At 42.2% G+C, this 19,512-nt stretch overlaps 1 protein-coding gene across 7 annotated transcripts in view; it reads right to left on the bottom strand.

Annotated features, from left to right (window-relative positions):
- DGKI (diacylglycerol kinase iota) overlaps positions 1–19,512 on the bottom strand; it is a 233,878-nt gene that overhangs the window by 178,301 nt on the left and 36,065 nt on the right. For 2 of the 7 annotated variants that reach the window (XM_037389990.1, XM_037389992.1), the window contains exon 1: positions 15,150–15,470. The exons of the other annotated variants lie outside the window; for them this stretch is intronic. In XM_037389990.1, coding sequence (XP_037245887.1) covers positions 15,150–15,238 — 89 coding nt within the window. In that variant the 5' untranslated portion in view covers positions 15,239–15,470. Of the gene's footprint in view, positions 1–15,149; positions 15,471–19,512 lie in introns of those variants that run through there. 7 annotated transcript variants of the gene reach the window in all.

The following is a 19,512-nucleotide window of genomic DNA, read 5'->3' as shown; positions in this document are numbered from 1 at the left end:
GCAAAAAGTACTGGGAGAGGGGAAAGGAAATGACACACAACAAAATGTCTTGCTAGCACAATCTCTTTACACTGCCATAGGTGGATGTGCTTTATTATCTAGATAATATGGGTGCCTGTTGGCCCTCCTCCCTGTGCTTTAAAGCCTGTCTTTTATCCACCCATAATGCTGTCAAAACCACCCTGTGAAACTCAGCAGCAGGTCAAAGTAGATCACTAAAATAGATACACATCTTGGGCTTTAGGTGTATCATGGATCCATTTCCTCCTTCCAATAAACATGCACTTTATGGCAATCATCTTATTACCTTAACACATACATACAGCAATACATGCAACAGCCCAGCCAAGAGTCCATTTTAATAGAACACAGTCTGTTCTAAATAAATACATATATTTTGCTCAGAACATTCCCAACTAGGTTTTCTATATCTCATAGCATGAAACCAAGAGTTCGCCAAAGCTAATCAGCCCTCCATAGTATAATAATAAATACAATGAGCAACAGGCTAAGGAATGACAAAATATGCTCAGCAGAAATAAGAGTGTCTCTGTGCTACCAGTCAGTTTTGTCTGAGTTATCTTAGGAAAAATGTATTTTTCCCTTTGCTGCAGGAGTTACCAATTCACAATGGGGCATCAATTCTGATGCAGCAGTTTGGCTAGGTGTCCCCAGAAATGCGTCTCCAATGCTGGTCCACGTAGACTGCTCCAGAGGAAACACAGAACAGCAACAACAGTGGATCTGATTCTTTGGGATGGCCCTGTTACAGGTAGAAAAGTCCCAGCACAACCAGAAAATTCCCATGTCAGTTCCAACCACTAGCCAATGTATGTCTTTATTGCTGAGATTTCCTTTCCTTCAGCATTAATTCAGCCTGCTGCTGTTAACTGCTTTTGGCTACTGCCCTCAGTTATATTTATTTATACAACCACTGCCTACCCCTAACAATTCATGCTGATGATTGAATTCAATATACACGTGAATCCAGCAGTCAGTGTTAAAAAAATACTTTCCAGCAATACTTAATCTACTACCAGTTGCTTTCAGTGGGGCAAGTGTGGCTCTACTATAGTACAGCCCGAGTGAACAATTTGGTTAATTGAAAATAAAAGGCACTATTTTGAAAAAAAGTGTACAATACAGTTTTCAAAAATGCCTAATGACTTCAAATCTAGAAATAGATTAGGAATCCAGTGCAATCACCACAATTTGGGAGTCAAACCTAGCATTAGACCTTCAGATTGTGGCCAGAGGCAAAAGACAACAGTCAAAGAGAGCACAAACCAAGACGAAGGGAGTCAACAGGGACATACAGGGTGGGAGAGGAGAACAGGCTGTATCACAGGCTCGAGCCCGGCAGTGACCAGCCAGCAGTCTGACCTCACATCCATTATATGCCCATGTCCTGGAGATCCCACTCTGGGGCCAACACAGAAGAGTTCTTAACAGCTCCCAGCACCTCCAGGAACTGCTGCAGAGTGTGCCAGGGAGATGCCAGCTCCTCATCCATGCCAAGACAGTGCATGGGGAGACAAGGTTTTAACAAAATGAGGCCTCTTAAGTCACCTAGGTTTTTAGTTTTTAACCTATTACCTGTGTCCACCCAGGAAAGCTCCATTCATCTAAAAGTCACAGAAGAACGCACCTCCTGTGTGAAGCACTGGCTTTGGATTTAAAGCATTTCATTTAAGCCTAACCCTCATCAGCTAAAGCTACACTAAGTACTGTCAGTAGAAATATTAGCATCCAGATTAATACTGTGAGTTTTAAACTCAGAAGTAGCTGTGCCTAAAGCACTCAAGTGCTACAACCTCCTCTTCTCAGCATGACCTTACTTTGTCAAACAACTTGTCTCCTTAATCATTTCTACCTCTCTTTTCTTTGGAGCTTCCAGAAAAAAAATTAAAAAAACTCAAAAAATCCCTAATATAAAGCATCTCCTACTGTATTTACAAAAGAACAGCAAAGAACACAAGTATTTACAATGCTAATGTGAATAAGAGAGAAAATAGAAGAGCTGCTTTGGCATGTAAGACCTGTTGGAGTTCTATAGCTGGTCCCCTTGGGTTATTTCAGACAAAATTAATTCCATACAGGTTTAGTAGAAGGGGAAAGAGATTCCCACTGAAGAGACCTGGCATAAAAAGAAAATCTTGATTTTCCACTTTGAGCTCTAATGAACTTTTCACAGACAAAAGAGTACCAAATACAGAGTTCACATAAGAGGTCTGAACTGCCTTTTACTCCCCCAAAACAAGTTCTTATCTTTGTGAACAGACACATACACAGAGTATCTGGCCTGTCAAGTTGATTTAAACATAGACTCTATTGTCAATAATGCATTTAATTTCATTCTTGACATGGAAGAACAAATCACATACAGAAGTGCTTTATAAAGCATGATTTAGCTTCCTTATAGGCCTCTTTACCAGTGCTCCCTCCAAAAATACAAGCGATTTGAACATTCCTCTTATTTTTCATTACTTTTCTCTCCTTGTTATTCACCAGAGAGATTAGATTCTGTATCCTCATTCATCCTCAACCATTATCCTCTTCCCTTTTAAGTCCCCTCTGAAGACCTACTTCTCCTATGGTACTTGTAGAAAAGCAGGTAAGCACAGCTTTCGTTCTCTTTACCTAGTTATCATGTGGGCCAAGAGTCAAAGCAGGGGAAAGAGGGAGCTGAAGCATAAACAGTGCTGGAAAAAGGGGAACTAAGTAGTTTAACAAAATTAAATCAAACAAGGCAATAGCTACTGACCCATATGCCTGTCACACGCAGCCATCGCTAACAAACCACACTGCTTGTACTACCTTTCATCCCTCCCAGACCTTTCAAATTCAAAACAACGATCACTTTTCCCAATTGGCTGGTATAGAGTTAGGAATAAATTGCTTTTGTGAAAAGATTTATATATATTTTTTAAAATACCTAACCAGAAAGATTGGAAGCAAGGAAGTATATTGCTTTTTTAAGTGCAGAAATTTCTGTCCAAGTATCTATTTTCTCTCAGTTTGACTCATTACCTTACAACACATAATGTGCTGGGAGACTGCTTTATACACCGGGTACACCTCACAAGGGTTCTAAAAATGAGCAGCCACAAGGGCAGGTCCTTGTGTGAATATACAGGCTTTAAAGAGAAAAGAGGGAACCCCATGTAATCAACCTTTTATGTGATTTTTCCAGCTTGTTCATTTTAGGCAAATCAGAATATTCTTGTTACTTGTAGTACACTAATGACTAACAAGTCCCACTCAACTGGCACCCCCACTGTGAAGAAACGAATTACACTCCCCCAAAACTTTATTTTCCTGTATCTTAGATGAGAGTGGTATTTAACAAGATCTACAAGCTTTCTTTTTCTAGGCTGAGGTAGCGAGGAGGAAAACATCTCTCCAGCCAGCTAAAATATTAAGGCATGCATTCCCCAAGCCCTTGCTACTAGAGCAGAGGCGAGAGGTGCCAAACAGACATATGCAATACACAGGAGCAGGCAAGGGACATTGATTGCTCCTTGGCCATTCCTCAACTGCTCCCGGAGCAGGATGGAGACAGCTCTGTGTACCACCAGCCTCCACCGACCCAATGCTCCTATTTCCACACCACACGTTATTCACACCTCTAAAGGCCCATCCTGAGCAAGGGTCACACCAAGCTAAGGGGGGGACATTCCAAGCCCAACAACCCAGGTCTGTGCAGAGGGTGAGAAGCCACTTGCTCCAGGTTAGCAAGGTCAGCCCCAGAGCCCATAGGCAGTGGGGATGGCAGTCTTCCCCCAGTATGCCAGTTCCAGGGAAGATTGTTTTCCCTAGCCAAAGACAGCCCTCAGAAGACCAGCACAAGGGTGCAGAAGATCTTGAAATGAACAGGGAATTAGAGACAACATAATCTGACCCCACGCACCTTAGTTTTTGTACTTTATACACAGCTAAGAAGGAATTCCATGCTTCAGATATCATTTCTCCTCTCTCCACGTTTCTTCTAATAAGTCCCATTTTCCCTACATTTTGGGGGTTTGAAGTTGGTTTGGGGGGGTGGGGTGGTATTTGCTTGCTTTTTGGTGGTTGGGGTTGTTTGGGGCTTTTTTTGGGTGTGGGGATATTTTGTTTTGTTTGGGGGGGGGGGTGTCCTTTTTTTTTTTAGTTTTGGGATGGGTTAGGGGAGAGGGTGTTACGGTTTTCCCATCCTTACAAATTGCTTTGCAAGGGCAAAGTGAAACATTTTCTTCTTTCTGGTTTGCAAGACAATGAGATTCTGGAGATTAGAGGCAAACAGACTAAGGTACCTGAAAAATCACGTGACCCTCTCAAAACTTATCTTTTCCTCTGGGAGCCATATACATCTTGCCATAGCACTGCAGGCACCACCTTGACTTCTCCTTCAACTCCAGCTACAGTCAGGGAAGATGCTCAAAAGTGAAAAAAAAAAAAAAAAAAAAAAAAAGGAAGGAAAAAACCAAAAGACTTCTGAACTGGAAACTGTAGCAAAGAGATGGGGCTTACAACAAGCCAATGTTTTCTTTCTTTAAACCACATTACACTTCCTTAATGTAACAGCCAAACCTCAGAGGACTGGTGGAGGGCACTGTGTACGCATATACAGGAACTGGAAAATACTTTTCATTGTTTTTCCTGGAAACTATGTGCCAGCTTCTGTAGAGAATCTCTTTTTGGCATGGATCTCTAAGATGCCACATGCTGAAGGACAAGTGGATATAAATTGAGCTCACTGAAGTCAGTAATACTGCCTTGCAAAAAGCCTTCAGTACATTTTTGACCAAGAAGCAACTGCTGAACTCCTCACAAGTCAGGTTTTCAGCTGGCATAACCTGCAACAGAGCAACATCATGTGCAGTGGCCTGCACCATTCTGTACCACTCTGCAATAAAGACTAGAGCATCAGGAATATGGGGGCAGAGGACGACAGGACATGACACGACACAACACAGCTTCTATTCCTGCTCTCTTGCTTTGCTAGCACAACAGAGTTCTGACATGTAACCATTTCCCTGCCTGGCAGCTCAGCAAAGTTCCTTCTCTCAAACTGATCTTTATGAAGCTTGAGGCATTTTCTGAGCATGGGCTACGTGCCTTCAACAGCGAAACTAGAAGCATGTGGGTTACATGGAGTATTTCAAGCTTGGTGAACTTTCTCTGCAGTCCATAACTGGTTTTAGGCCATTACATCACACACAAGCACAGCTAAAATGTCAACTTTCAGCACAAACTGAAACACTGAGACACAGCAGGAGCCATCTGTAAAAAAACCAGGCTCCAGAACAGAAGCTTGAAGCAGAAACAGATTCATGTGTTTTGATGCAGAGTTGTGTAATGTGTATACATTTTTAGATAACTGGCCCCACATTAAGAAATACGGGCTCCCTACATAACATTTTATGGAAAGGAAAGGAATTATGCTACTTGGAAGAACCTATCAACTAAGCTGGCTAGTAGGGAAATATTAGGAGAGCATGGCCAGAGTGGTCTTCATTTCAGCTCAAAATTCACACACACTCCTGATGCCTCTGTGGCAGCAAGGGCCTCCATGTCTGTACCACCTCGTGTGGGTGGATGTCAGCCCTCTCAGCACACCGAGCCACTCTGAACCAGCAGAACCCAGCAATCCTGCCAGCGGGGCTCTCTGGATCAGTCTTAGTATCATGTCAACATGGTCAGCTGGTTTTCAAGGCTCAAGCTCACAGCCAGAACCAGCTCAGGGCCAAGGATACATTAACCTCACTTGTGCCTACTGTAGAAAAACCCTAAGACTAAAAGAACAATCTTACAGAGACAGACCAAATACTTATCTAAGCCAGCAGCTTTTGCCCACAGCCAGTTGGTAATGGATGCTAATAGAGCACAAGAACACGGCAAGCACAAAGGTCTATCGCCTTCCACATCTCCATCTTACCCTTAGCAAAGTAAAACTTCGGTCTCCTTGAGATGGGCTACAGCAAACCCTCCCACTTCATACTCACCAATGGATTTTTACAGTGTTCATTTATTTGGTCTTTTAATACAGGTATCTTTGTCTTTATGACATTGTGTAGTAACGAGATCCACCACACAGCATTGTACTGTGAGCAAAAATAATTTCTATTCTTTTAAACCTGTTTGACAAGTTTATTTGATGCTTTCTGGCTCTCACATCATAGGAAAGCCTAAATTAGTGTTCCCTACCTGCCTTCTGCTTGCTCCTCACGCCATTCAAGCTGGTAAAACCTTTTCTACCCAGTCTTTTCTCATCCATAAACTGTTCCATTTCACTGATCAAATTATTGTTGCTCTATTTGCCTCCTCTGACTTCTATTTGCTTTTCTGAGCAGTAAGCAGAAATCTTCACAGAGTTACCTACAGTGACTACTAAATCTTTCTCCAAATGGGTAATAACTAATGCACAAGTCAATCCTTGCCAGAGTTAACTGCAAAGTAACACAGATGGAGAAAAGAAGCCCTATCAACACAGAATTGCAACCCCATTTTATAGTCCATTCATTCACTACAAGTGATCCTTCTGCAACTCTGCAATTATTTCTCATTTTAAACTGCCTAGAGACAAGTTTTAGCACCCCATAGTTTATTTCCTGTTTCCAATTTCCAAGAGCACATTTAGCAACAACCATTCTAGCTCCATGTGAATCCCTGATAACATCCCTCTAGACCAAAAACTGATCACTTGCCCCAGTCTTGCTCTTTAATATGTTATTAGACCAAAAATCTTCACCCAAAAACTAATGCAATTTAGTTTCTTCTAAACTAAGAAGAATACTGTCCAGGAAAAAAAAAAAAAAAAAGCAAATGCAGATGCATTATGTCAGTCAGATCATAAAATAAACAAACAGCTTTGGCAGAAGAACCAGAAGCAGTGTGACTAAAGACTGACACTTCAGCCCATCTCCAGCCTTGAGCAGTTTTACAGTCAGGCTTAGGGATTTGTCTGCATATCAATAGTAAATCCAAATCCCTAGAGGATTCACAGTTATCTCAAAGCTCACATGTATGGGAAATAAAGCATTAGCCACTCACCCCTAAAGCTGTAACATACCACAGCTCTTCCTCATGAGTTAGTTATTGGCAGTCCACAGAAGGTAGCTGTAAAAAGGCAGCAGTTTTCATAATTCCTGGAGCATTTCTGGAGGTTAAGGTGCGAGGAAATGACACACCTTGGCTACAGGCAAAATAAGTATCTCCCTTTCATACAGATACAACTCAAATACTGTATAAAACAGAGGCAGCAGGCATTGCTCAGTGTTCTCTGTGTATATTTAGATTAAATAGATTTAAATATTTTTAGACTAAATGCAATCAAAGCATGCCTCAATAGCTGCTTCCAGACTGCAGAGACACTTACGCTGCCTTTCACCTGCCAGTTAACTCTGCCACAGTAACTGCCCTGCACCACTTCACCAGTGAGGCCATCATGTCCCAGGTGTCTACAGGAGACTGGGAACAGATGCACAAATGAGAACAGAAGTGAAGGTGCTCACAGCCTCTATGGCATAAAACTGGGTTGCTAAGGATGATCCCCCACAGAGACTTAAATTATGTTAGCCCACTAGTAAGGCTTCATGAGAAGCACTCACAATGAGAAAAGTAGTCAGGGAACTCAGCTGCATATATTTTTTTTTATTCCTGCAATTCCCCTCAGTTCACTGGGCTGTGCAGACAATCATTTTCTATACAGCCCAATAGCTCCATTTGTGTCTCAGACATCTTCCAATTTCAAGCCCTGTAGACTTTCATTCTGCATTGTTTTAAAAGAAGAATTGTAAATCTATTCAAATTCACATGCATCTCTAAATTAAAGTGCACTTCTGAAGTCTTCTCTGCCTTCTCCCCTTAAAGCATCAGCATCCCTAATCTAAGAAGAAGAGTACAACTACAGTTCTTCTGTTACTGATTTTGATCGCAATCATTGAAAGGACAATGCAGACTGAAATTTGTTTTCCATAGAAATATACTTAAACAGCAGTGCAAAATAGTTACCAAACAAAGAAGTCCCTCTCCTATGGATGAAAGGCAAAAATTCTTACTGGTACAGTTTTTTTAGTGCAAGCAGCACAGACACGAAGCTCTTCCTGGAAATTGTAAATAGGACATGACTGGAACAAAAAAGGCCATTGTGTTAAATAAAACAGCTATAACCTGGGTACACCTCGTGGAACACAAAGTACCAGGGTTAACTATGTTTGAGCCCTACTCCTTTGCAGGGCTGAGGTAAAAAACAAGAAAGAGGTCCAAATGCATGCCAAATAATTCATAAGAGAACTGAGCCTCATATTGATCAGGACCAAGAAGTGCTGGGCCACAACTGAAGCTCAGAACATTTGGATTTGTTCTGTGTTTAGGAACACCAACACTGATGTCAGCAGAAACATTTTCAGAAAACCATTTCCTTTCCATATAGGGAATGGCAGAATAGGATGCAACTCGGAAAAATGTCAGTATAGATCAGTTCAAGGGTTTATTGACTCTGTAATGACAGCAGTTTTGTGTTCCCCCATGGAACGTAATCCTAAACTGCTCAACATCCCACTTTGTGCAGGCAATACTTTTTCTGCACTACATAGAAAATAACCACACATTCACAAGTTCACCAAAATATGAACTGACCCCTAACGTCAATGAGCTTCTAAGCAGTAAAGAACAAAGAATCAGTTTTGTTCTGTAACTAATTTTAGGCATGCCTTTCATGGAAGTCACATCCCAACACAAGGTGTGCTAGCACAGGGTGATTTATAAGCAGACCCAATGACAGAAGAAAAAGAACTCGTAAATAATACCACCATGCTAACAATTTTGCATGCTAGTTTTCTCACCTAAAACATCCTCCGGAGTGCATAGTCCATACTAGGTAAAGCAGCTATGCAGAAAGGCCATGTCTACTTTGCTCTGAAGCAGATGAAATCCACCTGGAAACATACACAGGAATGTATAGGAAAGTGAACTGAACTATGTCAGGCAGCATGTAAGTACTGCACTGAGGTGGCCTCCTCTCCTGTCAAAAGAGGAGAAACCCCAAGAGCTACAGTTACATGCCTAGACCCAACAGGGTCCCAGAGACAGAGCGGTAAATTGCTAATATTGCTAGTGAGACATCAAACCCATCCATTTGAACCACAAGGGCAACCACAGCTTCTCATATTGCTCACCTCCCTGCCTTAACTCTCCCCAGCTCACCCAACCCGTGGGAGTTAGTTCCCAGCCTCATCGCCAGAGAGGCGAAGGGGATACTGCGCCTACATAATGGTTTTCCCTTTGTGCAGAGATTTTTGCCATCAGGAACTGCTGAGTGCCTTTAGCACTAATTTGTGCTAGCCACACTCATTTTGACACCACCTGCTGAATACAGCAAGGCAAGGCACAATCCTATTGTAAGGAAAATCTCAGACCTTACACTCACAGGGAGAAACCAAGTCGTGCATAGCCTGCTCTGCCTCTGTATCACAGCCTTTCCAAAACGTCCAGATGACTGGCTATTTCTCTCCTGTGAAGGCACATAAATCCCAACCTAGAAACCCATAAAGGGTTAAATACATCAATCCCTATACTTTCCCCATATCCCCACACCTCCAATGCTTTTGCTAAGGGCACAATCTTCAGTTTTAAAATAATCTTTTCAAAGCTCATTTAAAATAGCAGTTTCCCACTCAAATACAGGGCTATGTGAGCGCCTCTCAGTTCTTCACAATTGCATACATATTCACCAGGAAAGAGAGCAGAGAAGTAACAAAATAAAGCAGTTCAGACAAACAACATAACGAAAAGACCTTTGGCAGTAGAGCACTGCACTTTGTAGGAGCCTCTCTCCATCCGAAAGACTCAGGTGATTCATTCACAATTCAGAATGATTAGACCAACATTTTCTACCCTGAAGCTGAGGGAAAATCTTGAGTTATGGGAATTTCAGTAAATATGGAAACACCCGGTGAGTTTCATTCAAGACCTGTGCAGGCAAGAGTAGGAGTTAGGCAAGGTTTCCTACCTCGGTGCTGCTTTTGATTAATTACAGTGAAAGCAATCTTTCATCAACTATTTTACAGTAGAATAAGATTATTACAGGAGAGACTGATCTCTGAGAAATTACAGAAGACATGGATGAACCCACTTACATTTCTACTTTACCTCTCTGCATTTCTCAGAAATCCCTTTTTTTTTTTCCAGCTGCGATTGACAGTCTGTTTAGATATCCTTACTGAAATATCCAGAGTGACTTGTATTCCTTAGAGAACTCCACAGCTTCACAAAACACTCTATGTGAATTTAGACCATTTTTGCCAGTATGCATTACTTGACATTTAGAGAATGTCGCCATGATCCATAGTCCCTGGTGCACCAAAAGCTACTTGGAGATTTCTGTCATCCTTTACAGTCTGTACCAAATACCTTTTCCCCTCCCTTTTTTCAAATATGAATTTACTGCAAATGAAAACTGCCCTGCTGACAGGTCTGTGAAATGCTCTGCTTCTCCAAAGAACACAGAGACTGGCAAATGGATGGAAATTTCTACATTCAGCTTTATCTCAGTGTGTTGATACCATCATGTAAAGGGATCACCTCCCTAAAGGAAAGAGTTGTCCAGGGTCTAAAGTCCACAGATTTCTTCATCTCCCTAGTTGAAATGTCCGTTAGATTGCCATTTAACACTAGTGCTGAGGGCAGGGGATGCAGTACATCCAAGTGTTGCAAACTAAAGGAGTCGGTGCATCTGCGTAAACAAAGCCACAGCGCTCTGCACATGTACACTTCCATGTGCTTGCAGCATTGGGCCCATGCTCCATAATCATCTGGAGCTTCAAGGGAACGTGTCCTGACTGTGCTCGTCTTTGAGGATTTGGTTGCATTGGGATTTTTCAAGACTATTCAAGTGTTAGGAACATTTGATGAAGCAGCCCACTGCACACAGATCTCCCAGAAATCAAAGAATAAGGATACCCTGAGGAGCTGTGTTCATCCACCTCCAGGGTGAGATATAAAACGCATGTACTGCTTCAGACCAAAACAAATGGGAATTTAAGAACCTACTATCTAAAATGAGCATTTCATCAGCAGGAAAGAGATGGGAGCCGGCAGAAGTTATATTTATTTTCTAATTGTTGTTGTCACCATTTCACGATGCGTGCTCCCAAGTCCTGACACATAACTTAAAAGTCCTCTGAAAAACCTGGTTACTCAAGTTTACTACACAACGCAGTCCTTGTTCTGCATTCACGTGTACCCACACCTGTGCAACTTCACTCTTACCAAGTCTAACAGGTGTAAGATTCCTCCTTTCAAATTAAATAGTAATTTGACCTGAGACTTAACACCCACCAGACACTGCCCTGCACTATCCCAAGGTTGTCACTCAGCCCCCCCGCGCGACAAGGCAGCTTGCCCATCTCCTGATTTACAAGACCTTGCTGCTCCACATTAAAGGTAGATCCCACACTGGTGCTTTGTCAACTGTCACGAACAGCTGCTGATTTTTCAGGATATATCACATGTCCTCATCAGTACCTCTGCTATTTCACACTTTATTCCCCACAGTAACCCGAGATAACTATCATCCGGTCTAGAGGATCTGCCACCCCTTGGGTTCTCAAGTTGCTTTATATAAAACAGACACATGCAGATCAAAAAAGAGAGTATTAAAAGTAATATGGAGAAATGTTTTGTTCTCGATGTAAAATTCTCAGATTTGCTTGCAAAAATATTTCCATTTGAGGTTAGTTTGATTTTAAATTTAATCATACTGAAAAACTGAAGTTTGCCTCGAGATCACCACAAGCTCACACAAATCTGAGCTTGCCATCCCGAATCTGACCGCAAACTGCTGCTGTCTGAAAATTTTGAAATATGAAAATAGATTTAAGCTATACCTCTCATAGATTAAAGATTCCCATCAGATTTCCAGCTTCCTCACTGGTATTTCTGATTGCTTTTTCCTCTCATTTAAAAATAAAAACCAACAACCAAAACCCTCCAAAAACCAAACAAAAAACCCACACACACAAACCCAACCAAAACAACACAAAAAACATCAACAAAAAAAACAGAGGCATGAGTCTAGGTTTTGGGCAACCAAAAACTGACACAAGACTTTCCAGTGTAGAGCGATTACGGCCATCACCTTTAAGAAGCTATGGCAAATTAGGCTACCGGTTACAGACCAAGTGGAAAAAAATGCCTTCCAACTGCCTGTACAGTTGCAGTTAATAATTTGACCTGTGCTTTTACCTCTGATCAGAGACTAAAGTTGTAGAAATATTCAGCTGAAAACAATTTATGATGTGTTGACCATAAGTAACATATATATGCTTTTTACAGGTGAGGAAACAAGCAAATGTACACTGCATCCACTGTTTCCAAAATGAGGGGAATGAAAATGTCATTTCCTACTACTTAAATTTTCAAAGCTAATTTGAAGTAAAAAATCTAGCAAATAACCCAGCCTGAAAGGGACATTTTCAAAAATAACTGTGCACTCAGGCTCAGCAGATCAGCTTATTGGTCTCAACATGGGCATCCAACATTGATGCTTTTTATTAACAAAAAAAACCCCAAACCCAACAATATATCCAATTTTAAACTTTATGCCAGTTAAGAAATTACATTATTTTTCACTAATAAAGTCAATAAATGCAGTGAAGCATTTATCTCCACAGAGAAGAGAGCACATCTAGAGTCATCCACACAGGAGATACAGGTAACAGCCAGAATTATTCCAAACTGCCAGACCCAGGAGCTTGTTCAGCATCTCCTGTTGCCCCTTTTCTCTAACAGTTACTCCCAAGGCAGAATAACAAGGGGAGAGGGAGTCTCAGTTCTCTTTTTTGTTTGTTTGGGCTTTTGTTTTTTCTTAGGGTTTCAGCTTATCAGCTTGACAGCAATAAACAACCTTCTGAAAGCACGCATTCAGACAACACTGCCCCACTTATATGCATGAAATCTTTCTGGAAATGAACCCCCAAATGTCTGCATTTGGTCTGTATCCTGGTCCTGCTATTCCAGGAGTTTATTCTGAATTTTCCAAGCTTTCAACTGCAAGATCAGCCTGCACCTCCCAGGAGGGCCTGGATTCCTCCTGGGCTCCTTGCTGCTTGGCTAGAGGCACAAAGAGAACACCTATGCCCAAGGGAATTCCTCATCCCTCCCTTCACAGGCCTGTAAAAACCTCAAGGGAAGGTTAACACAGGTCTAAGCTTACGAGACACAGTCCTCATGCCGAGACAGAATGGTAGAAACACAGAAGCGGAGAAATAAAAACTGAAAACAAATCACTAAACTTTTTAGTACTGAACGGGTGCTTTCTAATTCCCTATAAATGTTTCAGCAGTGAAAGTTTTGTTTTTATCTTAGATAATTAATATATCAGTATTAATCGGTAGTCATTACAAGATATTTTCTACTGGAAAACAAACGCCCTAAGGGAGGACTTTCTAAATACTATGGAGTCAAAATGAGGCATGATTCTCACACACATAACACTTATCACCATTTTTCCTGTTGTGTTATTGATACACATTTCACTGAAAAATGAGTGAATGTTCAAACAAAAAAAATGTGACTTCAGAAGTCCAGTTCTTCCATGTGCACACCGCTCTTTTCCCTACACACTGAAGTGCAAAACATGAAGGCCAACATTCTCTAAAAACCACAGCATCACACAGCTCTGCCAGTTGATCTATTACTTTGTTCTGTAGAACCCGTTCTCAAAAATAACCTGAAGCTTGTAAGTGGCTTGTTGTGAGCAGGATGCGATCCTAAACAAGACATGAAAACAGGGTTGGAAGGTAAGTTCTTCAATCGATTGTCTGAAATATTCTGTCTTCATCAGATCAATCTTAAATTGCTAGCTGAGGGTGGAGAATTATTCCCCTGTCTCCTTTAGAAGTGACAAATGAAAGCAATTTTCTGTGGTGGGAAAGGGAGAGAAGTTTTCATGTTTCATCAATACATGTCAATACAGTATTAATATAAACCTCTCCTTGAATACCTCCACAAGTAATCTCAAAGAATCAAAAAGTCATTTTTCTGTTACAAAAGGAATAGAGTGCACTTAGAAAATATTGCCGATTAACTAGGTTTGGTATAGAAATCTATCTCCAATTAGCATGATGAAGTTCCTTTGCTATCCTAATTAATGAGTGTTATTCAGTATGGCACTTTTTTAAGAGTAATGAAACAAAGTACAACTGAACAGTGGGATTCCTTTGGTCCATGCTCAGTATGATGCAGAAATTGTTGTGAAGGTCACACAGGCAAATAACTTCCTGCCATTAGTGTGTACCTGGAAAATTAGGAGAGGGTCTACAAAGGGAGATGGAGGGGGCAGGGGTTGTGTAGGGGGAGAATCCATCCACAAAGCAAAACAGAACTTCACAGGAACCAGTGAGAGTTTTAACTGAGCCCGATCTAAAGCCCCCTGCAGACAATGGCAGTCTTTCCAGACCCATCAGGAAGCCCTGGATTTTCCCTCAGCATGACACGGCAGAACTCTGCTTGGCTTTGCAGGCAAGCTGAATGCCTAGTCCCTTGTTTGGCAAAGGCAGGGATGCTTTTCCAAAGGCTGCATTAACTTCTGAAGGGAGTACTATTCCTTCCTTCTCAGCCAGGGAGAAGACTAAATTTTTGCAATGGAGACCCTTCAAAGGGGGAGGAAAGGGTTATGCATGGGCACCCAGGATGAAGAATCACAACACTTAAGTGTGAGAGCCACCCAGCAGTAGAGTTTTCCAGAAGCTAATTCAGTCATTATTATAGCCCAGAAGAATAGTGTAACTGATGACTACAAGCAAAATGACTGGTATTTCAGAATGCATACTGTTCCATCCCTTCTATCCTTCCCAAAGTCCCTCTTCTCTTCCCATCTCAATTGCCAAGCTATTTTCCACAGTACTGCGCGTGTGCAGCACTGACTGCCATGAGCAAACATGACCCAGTACAATCAGTGAACTGTGCTGAATGCAGTGCATCTCAAAACAGCAGATACAACACAGCATCACGTGTGACGATAACTGTCGTTCTTCATGTATTATTAGAGGAAGGAGATCTAAAAAGCCTGAAACACATTCCGTGCTTGCAGACAGCAGTCAAACAAGACTGGCCATTATGTCACTGAAAAGCTTAAAATTCAACAGTTCCTGCAAGAGCCCACTTACCAGCTATCCAAGGAGCCTGGCATGGACAGCCTACACCTGTTCCATTTCCTGCTGCTTTTGCAGAAGAAATCCATGCATCCCACACTCATAACTTCCAAGAAAAAGAAAAAATAAAAATCTGAAAGTCCAGCACCTCAGAGAGCCAGGCTAGGTAAGAAAAGAGAGGTGCTCAGTTTTTGAGGAAATCTTCTCCAGTTTCAACTCATCAGCCCCTTCCCCTGCCTCCCACCACAGTGTGTCAAACTGATTCAGGGAAATCTAAAGGAAGAAAAGAAGCATCAAAGGTCAGTTCTTGTAAGAGAAATGGTGCTTGTGAGCTGGTCAGCGTGAGTCTGCTGAAAGGATGTATGGCTAGGTGGGGAGGGTAATATGTGCACACACATGCACACAGACGTCAGACCCTTCCTTGGAAGTGGATTAGGTGGCAGATGGTGTCAGAACCTGAGCTGCTGTCAAGAGCAGAGTTCACACTGTTCTGCTCCCCTGCACTTAGAGGGGAAAGCAGCAAAGACAAGCCATAAAAAAAAAAAAAAAAAAAAAAAAAGAGGCTCATAAATAGCTGACAATCAGCTTTGTCATTGGCAAGGAGCGGAACTACACCCCTTCACTTGCTCCCTTCTCCCCCCAGAGTCCTCACAGGCAAAATCCTCTCTGAAACAGAGACAAAAGAGGAAACAAACACAGACATGCAATCTCCAAGCATGAAAAATACCAGAGGCTCAGATTTTCACAAGGAAACTAGAACCTGCTATTACCAACCCAAATATCAGAACCCAGGACAGCGAGGGGGAGGAGAACACCCAGCTTAAGGTCTATTAAAAGCAAAGGGAAAGGGGGAGAAGAAGAAATTAAAAAAAGAAGAGAGAGAGAGAAAGAGAAGAAAAACCCACTGCCTTTGATTGCCAACACAATGATAATAAATAGGGGAAATAACATTTGAGAGGGACGTACCAGCTGAAAGCAGTCACAATGACTTTGTGCAGGCATCCCTGTTATTAATAATTATTACAGATAATAAGGGTTTTCAGGCTGAGCAAAGGATCTTTTTCAGTTCCTAAAACCTGATCTTTCCCTGTCCTGTCACCCACCTCCCCTTCTCTCTCCTTCAAGCACCTGCTTTACATAGCTTTCATTGTATTATCATTATCTTCGTGGATAATTGATAGCTGAGCTCGACCAGCTGATGCTAAGAAAAGAACGACAAGGTGGTTAGACACACACCTACTATAAATAGACACACAACATGGCCAGCGTTTGCCAACATCTGATGACGTCTTCCCTCCTGGGTCCTAAAGTTAGCTAGTTTCTGAAAGTCAGGGAAGCAAAGGAGAGCGAGGTAAAATGCTTTCAATTAATTTTGCAGAGATTGAAGGGATAAAAATAAAAATACAAAACCCCACTCTTATGACATGCTAAAAATACTCACTTTATGAAACCTTCAGCATAGTTTGCAAAGCACAGTTTAAAAGCCTTTTTGGTTTTTTAGCAGCAACCATGAAGCTCAAAATATTTAGCTGGTGCTGGGATCTTTGCCGATAGGACTGAAAAGGGCCATGAGAAGATCTCTTTGCTAAGCACAGCGTGTAGACAGAGAATAAAGCAAAACTCACAACTGCAATAAGCCCCAAGGTATCTCCACAAAACATAAGTGCTCGTGCTCAGGAGCTTGGAGGGCAAAGGCTGTCAGCCTGTGAGTGCAGGGAATCTCAGCAGCCTCTGCATGGCTGGCAGGAGGCACCAGCTGCCTGGGGCACTGAGTCAGCAGCAAAACCTCCAGCCTTCATTGCTGGCTGGTTGTTGACACTTCTGGGGCAACCTCCTGACCCGTCCTTGATTGGATATGCCAGAGGTAGGCTTCCAGCTGGAAAATCCTTAGTCTTACTTGGCTCATCACCAAAAGCTGGGGGAGGTACGCTACTCCACTGTGCAGTTGCCTTTTGCCTACACCTTCTCGGTGACAGCCCTCTTGACTGCCCCTTCCAGTCCTGCAGTCCAGAAATTACCTTTGCACGATTCACCCAAGCTCTCCTGCACGCTCATCCCACGGCACAGCTCATCCTGCCTCCAGACTCAGCCTGCAGGGCACACAAAGAACAACCTGCCTTCCACAGCAACCCACCTCTCAGGAGCCAGGTGGTATTTTCCTCCTTTGACTGGGGGGGAAGTGCTGTTAGAAAGCTTCCTTGGAGCATTTCTGCCTCTGGCTGTGGAAGTCAGGCACAAGCACATGACACTCTCAGTACATTTTGTCTTCCTTTTACAAAAAGCTACCCCAACATGGTATAGGCTCCAAAATTACCTGCTCCTGGATCAGGGCAAATGTTTAGCTCTTTGTCTTAGCCATTGTGTCCAGTTGCACTTAGTAGATCATATTGATTTTTTAAATTATTTTTTTCTAGCATAAAAATGCTTATTTCTGGAAACTCTTAGTGCCATCCCTCTACAAACACTGATACAGGCTGCTTCTATTTGACAAGTCTCACTCCCCAACAGCCAGCTAAGCTTCATCAGTACAAGTAAGGCTAGAAGCCATTTAAAATTCCTCCTGACTAAGGAAAGCAGCTGCAGCTGAGTATTTGCCCCAGCACACACTGAGGCACAAGTGCTGGTTTTGTCCTCACAATAGCTACCTCCCCTGTCAGAACTGATGAACTTGCACATATGCTCAAGTCTTCCTCATTTTCTTTCTTGGTGGTAATCTCACTCTGAAAGCCATTTTAGACTGCAAGAGTACAGCTATGTGAAAACAAACAACCATTTGTCCTAATTCTCATTCAAATATTGAGATGGAGAAAATCTGGCACTTCCAATAGAAGAAACCATTTGTCTCTCACAGTTTACCACAGCAGAGCTGTCATCACACACAGACAATGCCCAGTCGTGACACAGGAGCAGTATCTCAGACCACAGGGAAGAGGAAAGAGAAGAGAACCTAAGTCAAGCCTCCATGCAGCTCTGTGACAGGCAGCAAGCACACAACAAGAACAGTGGTACAAAGCCACACAAGTTTGAGGAGTGGGAGGACTTTTTCTTAAAAAAGCTCCAGAGATCTACGTAAGGTGGAGGTTTTATCTTGAGAAACTTGTAGCTTGAAGCTACCAAGAAAAGCTGTGTCAGGAGCAAAAGAAAAAAAACCTCACTTTTATAAAATTGCTTACCTAGCCAGTGCTGGAGGGCAAGCACACTACAGGGGAAACAAAAAAAAGCATTCAAACAGTTTTTCCTCTCACCAGCCAAAAAAATACACACCAAAATGAAAGCTTCAAATATTAAGTATCCAAAACAAACAAGAGAATTTCCCAAAACAAGACTGCTGGTTCAACGCAAACCAGCAGCACTCAATTAAGATGATAGAGGTTTTACATGCAGCTGCACTAACACCAGTTGGGGACTGGCAAAACCCATTTAGACATGAAACGAAGCAGGTTCATCTTACGGTAGCAGAGGGCCAGGAATCAGGCAGGGAACAACTGACCTTCCATGTCTTTGTTACGCTTGTACAGAGTGGTTAACACCGCCAAAATAGTGGGAGGCAGTTCAGCAGGGATCAGTACCAGGAGTCTCAATAGATTATGCTATTATTTTGAGATTCTGTAAGAGAACAAATTAACCTTCTTTGTAACTCTTGGCTCACTTTAATAGACTTAATGGATGTCACAGGCTGGAAATACCATCTTACATTCCTTTAACTTCTGTACTGATTGTCCTCCTTACAATGAAAATCCACTATTTAGGTCTTGGGTGGGGAGCACAAGTTCTGTTATCCACACAATCAAGCCCCTCAGGTGTCTTGCTCATACACCCAGGACTGAAGCAATCACCACCCCAAGATAAAGAACACCTCTTCCAACAAGCTCAGACCAGCAGAAGCCATTGGAATTTTCCCACCTTTCCTTATAGCAGATGGCCCTGCACTTCCCCAAGATCATCTTGGAATTTTCATTCCCAGATTCCCACTCCTGCAGGGACCCAGGAGGCTGGCAATGTCTGACACATCTCTTGATAGCTCCATGTGGCACAGAAGAGTTTTTCAGATGTTGTGCTAAAGGGCTTAATCTTGCTACAGGAATATAAAAATTCCTTACAATTTGTGATATAAGAAGATTTAGACTTTTTTTCCCTACAAATCCAGACTGGGGAATTGTTTTATGGTTACCTGTGATCACAGGGACAGGATCTAAGGGCCAGCAGAGTCTCATCCAAAGCCTTTATTCCCCTCCCCCCTTTTTAAAAAAAAAAAAAATCTCTATTGTTTTCCCCACCATCCTTTCAAAAATTTAAAGAAGGCCACACAAGCCTGCACACCTCACATGAAGGCATTTTTTTTCTGTAGATTATTCAAAGGTGTGCTGGATTTCCAGTC

Source organism: Falco rusticolus, chromosome 5 (genome assembly GCF_015220075.1).
Source record: "Falco rusticolus isolate bFalRus1 chromosome 5, bFalRus1.pri, whole genome shotgun sequence".
NCBI lineage: Eukaryota > Metazoa > Chordata > Aves > Falconiformes > Falconidae > Falco > Falco rusticolus.
This window is presented reverse-complemented; position numbering and strand designations above follow the sequence as displayed.